Consider the following 13,450-nt stretch of genomic DNA (forward strand, 5'->3'; position numbering starts at 1 on the left):
AAGGATAATGAAGCTCTATAGCTAAGCGACTCACAGCAGAGACTTATTTTAAAGAAAGAACTTTGCAGTAAATCCTGTGAAGCGCTTTGAGATGTCGTCCTGGCATGAAAGGGGCTATATCAGATGTGAGAATTATTATTATTCACTTGCATTTTTTTTAACGGCTTACCATTTGCCATTTTTAGAATGCCTTTTATAACGCCTTATCACTTCGAAACTTCTCACGGCACTTCACAGGCAAAGCACTTCAAGAATTTTTACAGCGTTGCCAAATTGTTTTAACACCTCAGACTACTCACCGCCACCTTCGCTCACCTGGCTCAGGTCTTCTGTACGTTCCTCGTGCCCTCCGCTCCACTATTGTCGGTCGTGCTTTCAGCCACGGTGCCCCAAATCCCTGGAACTCTGTGCTTCAATCCCTTCACCTTCCCCTCTCTTTGCCTGTCATCAAATCACACCTGAAGACTTTCCCCTTCGACTGTACCTCGTATCACCTCCCCTCTCTTTCCAGCTCGGCGTCAAACCAGACCACTGATCAGTGCTCTGTGACGCCATGCAAGTTGTTGCTGTTAAAGAGCTTCACAGCTCATCACTGCAAAGTGTAGTGACTGGTTTTGGAGCAGCCGTTTACACGGGGGAGATCCCACAGACAGCCACGGGGAGAAGAGCCTATTCATCTGGGGGACGGTTGGCCAGGACACTAAGGAGAAAACCTGTTTTTTTTTTTTGAACAGTGTTTTTAAAGCATTCATTTGAAAAGCAAGCAGGAAAAACTTGTCACGTAGGAACCACAATTTTTGCTTAAGATTAGGAGGTCTGTTCCGCACGGTGCTCTCTCGAAGCAGCAAAAATCTATTCTGTTGTGCTTCTAAGCGCGTGTGTCGCAATTTGATATGTACAATTTAATTTTACATTTCGAATGTAATGTTCCGATTTAAATTGCATTGCTCATTTATAATGGAGCTATGGAAAAGTATAACACAGCAAGAGGTCGTCAGCCCATTTTTTTTTCATGTCGGAGTTCGTTCCTCCAAGAAGCCGTCCATTTCATCCCAATTCCCAGCTCTTTCCCTGTACCCTCATAAAGTCGATACAACAATTGTTCCTCGTCTCCCCGTCGTCCTCGTGAACCTACATTGTCCCTTCTGAGCTGTCCCCCTCTCCGTAGCTCTCCGCGTCCTATCTGTAATTGTTAGTCGATCAGTGGATCGCTTTTTGGGGGATAATAATTCCTTCCAAAAATAAAAAAATAAATGAATAATAATAATAATTGGTCACTCAATCCGACGGCGTTTGTGGGACGCCGCTGTGCGCGATTGGCTGCCGCGTTTCGCCCACAAAATGCGCAGTCAATTCACTTTACGGTCTATTCTGTGAAGCGCTTTGAGACGTCTCAACAGCGTGATGAGGCGCTACATCGAATGCAAGGATTGTTATTATTATCTCAACCACACTTCACAGTTCTGGACCCGAGCTACGGGTGAGACGAAAACCCTTTCTTCTGCAATTGTTAGTTCAATTCTCCTATAAATGTCTCAATCCAGTCTGGTCTAACAACCGGCGCAAGCAAACCATTCGATAGTCCAACAACTCTTTGGGAGTTCTTCTGAACCTCTGCTTTTGCAATCTCTCCCAAGTTCCTCAGTCACAACCTTGACTTCACACCCTCTTGTCCCTTTAGTAGCAGAAAGAGCTCCTGATGATTAATTCTTTCAAACTCTTTCGTTAAGCTTAACAACAACGTGCATTTATACAGCGCCCCCTCATGTAGGGTAGCGGCCCAGGGCTTGAACACCTGCCTGTTCCAATGGGGACCTCAACCTTCTCTGCTCCAATGCAAAGAGTCCTATCTCCTGGTTCCTCGTCCCTGTCATCCTACATTGTCCTTTCTGAGCTGTCCCCCTCTCCGTAGCTCTCCGCTTCCTATCTGTAATGTGGCGCCCATAACTGCGCACAATATTCCAGGTGTAGCCCATAACGACGACAACAAGTTGCATTTATATCGCGCCCTTCACGCGGGTTAGGGTTTCGGAAACGTTTACCAACGTCTTTCATGGATTCATGTGACACGGCAGGAAATGCACTAAACTTACCGAACGTGGCAGATTAGAGCTTCCGCAACAATTAAACAAATCCGTTAGCGTTCTGTGCCACCGTTTTTGTCAGCGTTAGGTACAGGTGGGCGAGAGGCAAGGTTAAACTGGTTAAGTTGGTTAAACAACAACAACAACAACAACAACTTACATTTGTGACACGCTTCATGTCAGGAAGATGTCCCAAGGTATTGGACAGTCAGGGATCTGCACCCGAGCTGGTGGTTGGGATCAGGAGGGGTGGAGGGTGGGGCGGAGTAAGGGTAGGAGGGTGATCGAAGGCGCGGGCGAAGATGTCGGGTCGTGAAGGAGGCGAGGGAGGGGGTGAGGGCGGAGGGACTGTGGGATGGAGTTCCAGAGGGTGAGGGCAGAGAGGCTGAATGCCCGCCTACCAATGGGGACGTGAAGCAGGCCGGAGCTAGCTGAGCCGAGTGAGTGGACAGGTTGGTAAGGTGTTAGGAGGTCACAGAGGTAGGGAGAAGCAAGGCCGTGAAGGGCTTTGAGGGTGAGGACCAGGATCTTGAACTGTATCCTCTTGTGTGATGGGAAGCCAATGGAGTTGGGTGAGGATGAGGGTGATAGGGTTGCTGAGCCTGGTGTGGGAGAGGATTCGGGCTACTAATCTGCACCCTACGAAGGGAGGAGTTGCGGAGGTCAACAAGCAGGGAGTTTGCGTAGTCGAGCCTGAATGTGATGAATGAGTGTATGAGGGTCTCGGCGGCCTACAGTGTAAGACAGTGGTGGAACCAGACAATGTTGCAGAGGTGGGGAAAGGGGGAGCAGGACGTGGCACAGATGTGGTGGATGAAGGACAGTTGAGGGTCGAACAGGACGCCGAGGTTCCATATTGGCTCCGTGAGGTGTAGAGTGCAACCATGAAGGGTGATATTGTCAGCGCCCGAGGTGTGGAGGCGCTGATGGGAGCCGAGCAGGAGAGCCTCGGTCTTGTTGACGTTCAACTGGAGAAAGTTTGCTCTCATCCAGGACTTGATGTCCGACAGGCAGTCCGTGAGGACAGCAGTGGAGGGTGGAGTCGAGGGTGGAGGCGGAGAGATAGAGCTGTACATGTGGAAGTTGACCCCGTGCTTACGGACACTGTGACCAAGAGCGAGCATGTTAATGTTGAAAAGGAGGGGACCAAGAACAGAGCCCTGAGGGACGCCACGTGTGAGCAGGGAGGGGAAGCCGTAGGTGGAGACAAAGTGGAGATGGCAAGGCCAGGTTAGGGAAGGGTGAGCTGAGAGGACTCCAGCAAGTACCCGAACGACTGGAGGTCAGCAGGCAGGCGCCAGTGTGGATTAAGATAAGCCAAAAGCCATCGCATAACCATGAAATGTCACTGTGTCTTTCAGGAGTTTGCTGATGCAGTTTTCCGGCTGGTCACAGAGAAATTCAGAGATCTGACAGACAATTTCACCTCCTCACACGCGCGGCATAAAGTACTGGCAGGAATTGTAATGACCAGAGGTAAGACGGGTTCGAACCTTGAAAAGGGGGCTGTTATCTTCCTCGGTTACCAAGGTATTCACAGCCATTCAGGATGTGCATTTTCCTCCATTTGTCTTTTCACCTGCCCAATGGAACAAAAAAAAAAGCCCGACTGCACATTCACGGCCCTGGGTGTTCTGAGTGAGTATTCATACATGCTTCGGATGAGACGTTAAACCGAGGCTCCCGTCTGACTGTTCAGGTCGACGTTAATGATCCCGCGGCACTATTCGAAAAGAGAAAAGGGAGTTTCTCTCTCTTCCGCTGTCCCGGCCAACAATATCTCCGAATAAAATCGGTCACTTTACTCCATGGCTGTTTGTGAACAGGTGGACAGGGCCTCAGTTTCATGTCTCATCCAAAAGGATGGATTATACTTCCATAGATACACAGACATAGAAGCGGGAGTAGGATATTCAGGCCCTCGAACGTGTTTGGCCATTTTATAAGATCACGGCCGATCTACACCTCAAGTCCAATAACCCGGCCTTTTACCCCAAATCTCTTAATACCCTGACCCAGCAAATATTTTTACGGCTGGGGAGCAGAGGGCTTGGTTGGACTGACTGAAGGATCTTTTCTCTGTTCAGTGATTTCCCACAAAATCAATCAGTTGCTATGGGACGTGTGGTTCTTTTGCTCCATTCAGTAACTTCCACAAAATCTGTCTTGTGTGCTTTTAAATCACTGCCGTGCAATAGCAACGTAAATCAAATTACTTAGCAAATTATAAGTTTAAATCTTCATTACAGTCAATTTTCCCCGCTGACAGTGTCAGACCTGAAAAAATTGTACCGCTGCGAAACCAGAATAATGCACGCGCACAAAAAAAAGTTGAGTTTACACCTAAAGATAATCTCTCTCCCCTCCCCCTCCCCGGATCAGGCCTTTTCTCACTCTCTGGAACTCCAACCCGCAGTCCCTTCGACCCATCTCCTCCCTCATCTCATTCAAGTTCTGTCTCAAGACCTACCTCTTTGATCGTGTTTCGGTTACTTTTATCATAATAATAATAATCCTTGGTTTGATACAGCGCCTTATCACGTCTTCGAGGCGTCTCAATGCGCTTCACAGGGTACACCGCAGAGTGAATTTGACTGTATGTTTTGCGGGTGAAACGCGGCAGCCAATTGCGCACAGCAGCGTCCCGCACAAACAGCGGTGGATTGCAGTGAACAATTTATTATTATTAATTTTTTGAAGGAATTATTACCCCCGGAAAAGCGAGCCGCCAATAGACTAACAACCGGGTTCCTACTTATTACACAGAGGCGTGTGGAGTGAAGGAAACTTGCCCAACATTTCGCTCTGCCCGGGAATCGAACCCAGGTATCTCGCTTGCGAGGCGAGTGCTCTAATCTTCCGTCTGGAGTTGGCATTGGCGTGAACAGATATGGCACATTATTTATGTAATATTTAATTATTTAATTCCCTCCCTCCCTCCCTACCTCCTTATTGTTCTCGTTTGAGAAATCTTGACTGGTTTAATTCTATGCAATTATTTTTTTTTTAAAAAAAATCTCAGCAAGAGGAAATAAAATCTCTCTGCGAGTCCATCTTCATCTCGGGCCGTGGGTTTTGGCTTCCTTGTGAATCTGTCGCAGTCTGACTCCGTTTCCTCAGGTCCCTTTGTGAAAGTGACAATCACGTCCACTGTGAAAGCGGACGGACGGATCGATGCTACTATTCTGCAGCGCAGCAGGATAAAGGAGCTGTCCTTTGATTGTACCGCTCCGTACAAGCAATTTCATCACTTCCCTGCAAAAGGGGGTGAGATGAGAGACATCGCTTTGACAACGCGCAAACGGGTCATGAAAGACGTGCAAAAACCGGAGCTTGCACGCAGAACAGCGCCTGGGTTGTTTTTTATTCTTGGTCGGTCGAGCGAGTGTCGGCCGACGTGTGCGGAAGGAACCACCACCACCACAACAAAATGACATTTGTACAGCCCTTTCACGTCGGGGACTGTCCCAAGGCGCTGGTGTGTGCGATTGAGCTGCCGCGTTTCGCCCACAAGATATACAATCAATTCGCCTCGCAGTATATTCTGTCAGGCGCTTTGAGACGTCCCGAAGACGTGATCAGGCGCTGTGTCAAAATGCAAGGAGTATTACTATTTTGGTAGCTTATCAAACATTTTATAATTTGCAGTTGAACAAGACTGCACGTAGCCTCGGTGTTGACTGAGCCAAGAGAGTGGCCGGGTGGGTAGGATTGAAGTAGGTCGTGGAGGAAGTAAGGAAGGGTGAGACCACGGAACAAGGATCTTGAATTAAAAAAAATCTGCTGGGAGATGGGGAGCTAATGGAGCCAAGCGAGGATGGAGATGATAGACTTGCGGAGAGAGACTGGTGCGGGAGAGGACACAGGGAGTAGAGTTCTGGGTAGTATGGGTTAGGGAAGCGAGGCATTAGCATTGTCAAGCCTGGACAGAATGTGCGATGAAAGCGTGGATGAGGAAAAGGATAGTGGCGGGGGTAGGCAATGCGGGTGGGGCCAGAAGTTCTTCGAAACTCTTCATTTTAATCCTTTAAAGCCTTGCATTTGGGATAGCGCCCTAGCACGTTGTTGAGATAACAATAATAAACCCTTTGCATCTCGTATAGCGCCTTATCACGCCTTCGGGGTCGCCTCAAAGAGCTTCACAGGATATGCTCCAAAGTGGATTGACGATATTTCGGTGGCAAAATGCGGGAGTGAGCTGCGTACAGCAGCGTCCCACAAACAGTCGTGCAGTGAAGTGGCCGACATTTTTTAAATAACATTTTTGTGGCCACTGTAGACCGGGACACCATGAGGAAACTCCCTTCCCTTCCAAATGTGCCACGGCAAACTTTACTATCCACCCGAACAGGCAGGTGGGTCCTCAGGTTAATGTCTCATCCGAAGGACGGTGCCACAGATACAATGCAATACGCCCCCAGCACTGCGTTGGAAAGTCATCTTAGACGATGTCACTCTAAGTCCCGACGTGGGGCTTGAACCCGCAACCTTCTGACTCGGAGGTGAGAGCGCTAACCCACCGAGCCAGGCTGCTAGCGAACCTGGGCTCAAGCTTTCAGAGGGACCGAGTGCAGCCCTGTCGGCTCAATCGCGTGCGGTTAACGTGTCTGCTGAGGGCTGGGAGTGGTGGGGGAAGACTTGAGTCGGGTCAAATGCAGCGCGAGTTAACGGAACCAAATCCGTGACAACCCGTCACCTCGTTTAAGTGAGGTGTGCGTGACAGCGCTGGTAACCAACTGAAATCTCAATGAATTGCTCAGCAGCACTTAAAACTGCAGGGCTATGACTTCTAATGCAGTTGGGCTACAGAGGGCCTGATACAAACGATGCAATTTCACCCTCTGTGAACTCGAGGGGTACTGTCTCGTCTGAGATTATATAAAAAGAAACAACCGTGCGCAATTACGATGGATTTTTTTTCGGGTGGGGGGGGGGGGGGGGAATTCTCGTCACCCGGAAAGGTTCTGGCAAAAAAGGGAGCAAATTATTTTTAAAGAATTAATTTTTCCTGCCCAATCTTCTCTCTCTCTTTCTCTCTCTCTCTCTCTCTCTCTCTCGCTCTCTGTCTATCTCTGTGAACGTGTGACCTTCGTATAATTGAGTAGAAATTAGGGTGAAAGATGACTGAAAGGGCCGGCGGAGGGATAGGTTCTTGGGTCGACCTGCCTCGGTGGGTTCGCACTCTCACCTCTGAGTCAGGGGGACGTGAAACGACGAAATGAACAGAAATCGGGGGTGAATTTGGACTCGGTGGGGCTGTAAAGCACTCCCGTACTTATCCCACAAAATATGCGGTCAGTTCACTTTACAGTATATCCTGGGAAGCGCTTTGAGACGTCTCGAAGGCGTGATCAGGCGCTGTATCAAATGCGAGGATTATTATTATTATCTTCAAGACACTACCCCATTCTGAGTTACTGGGTTCTGAAGGACCTTGATGGAAGTTAAGGGTCTTTTGAAGCTCACCGTTTATGAGGAGTATTAAAAAAGGATAATTAAAAGAGGCAGAGAGCATAAAAGTAGGGAAGTCGTATTAAAATGATATGAAACCCTGGTTAGGCCACGTTTCGAGTGCTGCGTGCGGTTCTGGTGACCGTATTGTAAATGGGACATTGAAGCGTTGGAGGGAATAGATTTACAAGAATGATTGACGAGGATTTGAGTGGTCGCAGCTACCAAGGAAGATTGGACAAGTTGGAGCTTTTTCTCCGGAGAGCTGAGACAATTGAGAGGAGACCTGATAAGAGTGTTCGCAAAAGCCAGAGGACCCCGGTTCGGTTCTCGGGAGGGGCAAAGCCTTAGGCAAGTTTCCTTACTCCGCACTCCTCTGTTTACCAAGCAGTGAGTAGGAACCCGGTATCATTCACCTCGTAGTTGTTCGTGGGACACTGCTGTGCGTAGGGTGGATGTCGTGTTTGTCCACAAATACAGCAGCTTTGCTGTGAAACGCTTTTGAGGCACTGTTAGCCACTCGATCCACGACTGTTTGTGGGGACGCTGCTGTGCGCAATTGGCTGCCACGAAATACACAGTCAACCCACTTTACTATTTATTCCGTGAAGCGCTTTGAGACGTTTCAACGACGTGATAAAGCACGATATCAAATGCAAAGATTATTATTATTATTATTATTATTTTTATTATTTGTTGACGAATTTAAAACGAGGCGGGAGGGTGGGGGGTGGGGGGGCAGGAATATTAGTAAATGGGAGATCCGCTAATGTTTCTGAGGATAAGAGCGGTTTTAGGAGGTACATTATGCAGAGGGTGGTGAGAATGTGGAGCTCGCTGTGGGAAGCTGTGGTCGAAGCAAAACAAAAAGCATCAGAGTATTTAGGACGAAGCTTGACACAACAACAACAACTTGCCTTTATACAGCGCCTCTCACACAGGGTAGCGTCCCAGAGCGCTTCACACGACTCCAACCCGGGGGGAGGAAGAGGGGAAGGTGACCGTAGGCACGGTCAAATAGGAAGGTCTTCAAACGCGACCTGAAAATGGGGAAGGAAGGGGCGAGGCGGAGGGATCGAGGAAGAGCGTTCCAGAGTTTCGGGGCTTAGCGGCTGAAATGGCAGCCGCCTGTGGTGGAACAGAAGTCACGGGGGACACGCAGAAGGCCACAGCCAGGCGAGCGGAGGCAGTGGGTTGTGGGTTTGTGTGGGGGGTGGGGGGGGGGGGGGTAAGCAGGTGGGAGAGGGAAGGAGGTTCCAGGGCACAAACGGGTTTGAAAACGAGTGTGAGGCTCTTGAAATGGACCCGTTCGGTGATGGGGAGTCAGCAGGGCCTGGTTAGAACTGGCGTGATGGGGGTACGGAGTTTAGTACGGGTGAGTAGGGAGGGAGAAGGGAATAGAAGAGGTATAGGCTCCGGTGTTTCGAGGCACTACCCAAGGCGAAGGGCGCTGTATAAATGTGCGTCGTCGTTGTTGTATAGGAAAGGGCAATGGGAGGGGTGGAGAATTTGGTGTGGGGTATAAACACTTGCATGGACTTGTTGATTGAAATAAATGGCTTTTGCAAAAAAATATATAAAACCGTAAAAAAACCTGATGGCTCAAATACTCCGTGGAAAAACTCACTCACCCTTCGGGGAAGCGAGTTCGTCCTGTGTGGATGCTCTCACCGACTCACTCGGCTCAGATTAGAAACAGCGCTCTCTGATTACGATAAATGATGATATGATAGCTGTTATTATGCGGGCGGGAGAATAGTCCTGGAGGAGAAGGCAGAAGCTGGTATACAACAACAATAACTTGCATTACTTGTGGAGTCCTGTAGTGTTAGTGCGTTCACCTCGCAAGCGAGAGGACTCGGGTTCAGTGTCTCCACTTCCTTTTTAAATGTCATTTTGGAGTCCTGTAGCTCAGTGGTTAGAGCACTCGCTTTGCAAGTGAGAGACCTGAGTTCAATTCCAGGCAGAGGGCGAAACCTTGGGCAAGTTTCCTTACTCCACACGTCTAATAATAATCCCTCCCAAACCAAAACAATAATAAATTGGTCATTTTCAATCTACGACTGTTTGTGGGACATTGCTGTGCGCAATTGGCTGCCGCGTTCGCCCACTCACTTTACAGTGTGTTCTGTGAAGCGCTTTGGGACGTCCTCCCGACGTGAAAAGCGCTATATCAAATGCAAGGATTATTATTATTATTATTATTATTATTATTTCATAAAATGCAGCGGAGTCCTGTCGAGTATTGGTTCGGTGCACTCGCCTCGCAAGCGAGAGGACCCGGGTTCCATTCCCGGACCGGGCAGATCACGTTCTGGGGGTAATAATCCCTTAAAATAATAATAATAATAATAATAATAATTTGGTCACTCAATCCACGGCTGTTTGTTGGTCACTGCGGTGTGCAATCGGCTGCCGCGCTTCACCCACAATATACAGAGTCAATTCGCATCACAGAATGCGCTGCGAAGCCTTCTGAGACGTCGCGACGACTTGATAAGGCGCTAAATCAAATGCCAGGATCGTTTATTTGTTAACATTAAAATCTCTTTTCTCCCGTTTCTTCTCTCAGGTCCAAACGTAAAGGAAGCCCAGGTGGTGGCGCTATCGACGGGGACAAAGTGTTTGAGCGGAGAGCACATTAGTGACCAGGGGCTGACGCTCAACGATTGCCACGCGGAAGTGGTGACGCGGAGATCTTTCCTGCGGTTCCTCTACTCTCAGCTGGAGCTCCATCTAAGGTAAGCCGGGTACCCATAAGTCGTCCTCGCTCAGGAACGTTGTCTTGTCTCTGCCCGATAGCCTCATCAGGAGATCAGCCTGGCTCGTTCGCCTGCGAGTCGGAGGATGTGGTTTCCAAGCTCCAGTGCAGTGCTGGGGTTGTTCGTTGCCTTTGTGAAGGTCCTACCCTTCAGATGAGATGTTATAATAATAATAATAATCCTTGCATTTGATATAGAGCTTTTCACGTCTTCTCGACGTCTCAAAGCGCTTCACAGAATATACTGTAAAGTGAATTGACTGTATATTTGTGGGCGAACGCGGCAGCCAATTGCGCACAGCAGTGTCCCACAAACAGTCGTGGATTGAAAATGACCAATTTATTATTGTTTTTGGTTTTGGAGGGATTATTATTAGGCTCTGTGTGGAGTAAGGAAACTTGCCCAAGGTTTCGCCCTCTGCCGGGAATTGAACTCAGGTCTCTCACTTGCAAAGCGAGTGGTCTAACCACTGAGCTACAGGACTCCACCTGTAGCTCCAAGGTCTCGTCTGTCTGTTCAAGTAAAGGCTAAGGATTCCTTGGCACTGTTCAAAAAAAAGAGAAGCATGTTTCTCGCAGTATTCTGGCCAACGTTCCCCCCACCCACCACCTCTAAAATGACCTTTCACTTCATGGACATCGCTCTGCGCAGATTGGCTTTTGTGTTTGTCTACAAATACACAGAAGTACGCTGTAAATTGCTTTGAGACATCTCGAAGACATCATAAGGTCAAACGCAAGGATTATTATTTGTTTAACCTTAGGCAGCAGACCAAAAATGAGCAGATGTCTTCAAAGATCGTGGCTATAGAGCGTTCTTCATAGTATCCCTCCAAATGTCACTGATATTTTGGGGGGAGAAATTCCACCCGGCTCTAGATTTAATCCACGTATGTGGCGTTTTGGAGAGTCGAGAATTTGGGCAAATTTTTGAATGCATCCTTAATATTGAAGCCAAATTTTGATGTGATCAATCTAGTCTACCTCAGATAAACTTGGTCATTCACTTCATGGATGTTTCTGTGACACTGATACGCACAATTTGGCTACCACATTCACCTACGAAATACACTGTCGGTACCCTTTACAATACATCCAGTGAAACTTGTTGAGACATCCTTCTGATGTGAATGGCGCTGCATCAAATGCAAGGATTATCATTATTATTGCCCATCCAATTTAAAAGATTTCCTCAAAACAGCCATACTATCATCTAAGAACTCTGAATCCTTTTGACTTCCAAAAACACGTTATCTGGTTCCTTCCTTGAAACGGTTTAGACTATTTCCACAGATCAGCACAGAGTTGGCAGTGAGAGGGCATAAATTAAAGATAATCACAATTATAACAAGGACCACTTCTGTTTATACAATAATAATCCTTGCATTTGATATAGCGCCTCATCGCATCATCGAGACGCCTCAAAGCGCTTCACGGAATATACTGTAACGTGAATTGACTGTATATTTTGTGGGCGAAACGCGGCAGACGATTGCGCACAGCAGCGTCCCCACAAACAGCGGTGGATTGATTGACCAAATTATTATTTTTTGAAGGGATTATTACCCCCGGAAAAGCGATCCCGCCAATTGACTAACAACCGGGTTCCTACTTACTGCTCGGGAAACAGGCGTGTGGAGTAAGGAAACTTGCCCTAACGTTTCACCCTCCCCAGGAATCTAACTCAGGTCATTTCACTTGCGAGGCGGGTGCTCTAACCACTGAGCTGCAGGACTCCATAAATATAGCGCCCTACGTGGGGGGACGGGTAGATAAAAGGGAGGGTTAGAGAAGAATTCTTTGCACAGAGGGTGGTTGGAATGTGGGATTACCTACTGCACCTTGGGTCTCGATCCCTTACGTGGTGAGCTCCCGATCTTAAGTCAAGCCCCTCGCACAGAGGCACTGAACGAAGGCCAGCTCTGTAGCATTGGTACAGGTCACCTCGAGCGATCTCCAGGGCCGAATGAATGTTGCGTTAGGTTAGTGGATGTTACGGTGGTGGGGGTGGGAGGTGGGGCGGGGGCGGGATTTGAGCTTACGCTGTGGGTGGTTAACATCTCGGACGGGCTCCCGGAAAGATTGCTAAAGCCTGAAAAAGCAAGAGTGGTCACTCTACCCACGACTGTTTGCGGGGACGCTGCTGTGCGCAATTGGCTGCCGCGTTTCGCCCACAAAACACACAAGTCGATCCACTTTACAGTATATTCTGATACGTTCTCAACGACGTGATAAGGCGCCATATCAAATGCAAGGATTAGTATTCATTTTGTTATGACTCAATGATGGCCCAAAAATCGAAGCATCTATATTGTTACCCACACGTCATGAATTTTTATGGGTTAATTATTATTATTATTATTATTATTATTATTTATGCTGATGTTGGACTCATTAGGGAGGGAGGGAGGGGTTTATTGTACTGAGTGAAGTTTAATGTGCACCAAGACCAGTTGCCGAGGCAACCTTTCCAGCTGCGTTGTCCGAGGGCAGAGATAACCCTCCATATTATTTCACCGTCAGGATCAAAGGCATCTTTTGGGTAAACAATTGCCGTTGAATAAAACCGGCGTTGAATCCCCAAAACTCCCGAAACTCACCACCTCCGACCGCTCGCCGCTGAGAACAGAGAAAAACGTTAACCCAGACAGATGCACTGGCGTGCGGTAAAGTGAGATTAATGTACAAAATCATCGTATCGAACAGCCTGTAAACACCACATTCCGTCCTTAACTGCTTTGTCAATAGCGAGTGCACTTTCCAAACGGATTGCTGCTTAATCCAATGATCCATAACAGAAGGAGAGAGACAAGAAAAAGTTGTTTGTCGCCGCAAACAAATATTGGACAGAGAAATAATTTACAAACCGTGTTACTGTTTCCCGGGCGTGACAAACGAAAGCGTCGCGCAGTCTGGATAAAGGCATCCGAACGCTGTCGGTAATTGTTAAGTGCTTTGAGAAGCCGGGAAGGTAACGGTGATTGAAGCAACGTATTCAAGAGGAACTTGACACTTTATTTGAGAGAGAAGGGAATAGTGGGGTCCATGGGAAAGGGAGAACAAGGGGGCAGTGGGTGGGGTAAAGCTTGTGCAGAATATAAACGCCGGCGCAGACTAGTTGGGCCGAATGGCCTGTTTCCCTGCTGTGCGCACC

General features: G+C 48.1%; 1 protein-coding gene across 1 annotated transcript in view; it reads left to right on the forward strand.

Moving 5' to 3' along the window:
* Window positions 1-13,450, forward strand: part of adarb2 (adenosine deaminase RNA specific B2 (inactive)) — a 171,512-nt gene that overhangs the window by 113,630 nt on the left and 44,432 nt on the right. The window contains exons 4-5 of the mRNA XM_042332580.1: window positions 3,446-3,560; window positions 10,108-10,276. Of these exons, the coding sequence (XP_042188514.1) occupies window positions 3,446-3,560; window positions 10,108-10,276 (284 nt within the window). The remainder of the gene's footprint in view (window positions 1-3,445; window positions 3,561-10,107; window positions 10,277-13,450) is intronic.

The sequence above is a fragment of the Callorhinchus milii genome, unplaced genomic scaffold (genome assembly GCF_018977255.1).
Source record: "Callorhinchus milii isolate IMCB2004 unplaced genomic scaffold, IMCB_Cmil_1.0 Scaffold2, whole genome shotgun sequence".
Lineage (NCBI taxonomy): Eukaryota > Metazoa > Chordata > Chondrichthyes > Chimaeriformes > Callorhinchidae > Callorhinchus > Callorhinchus milii.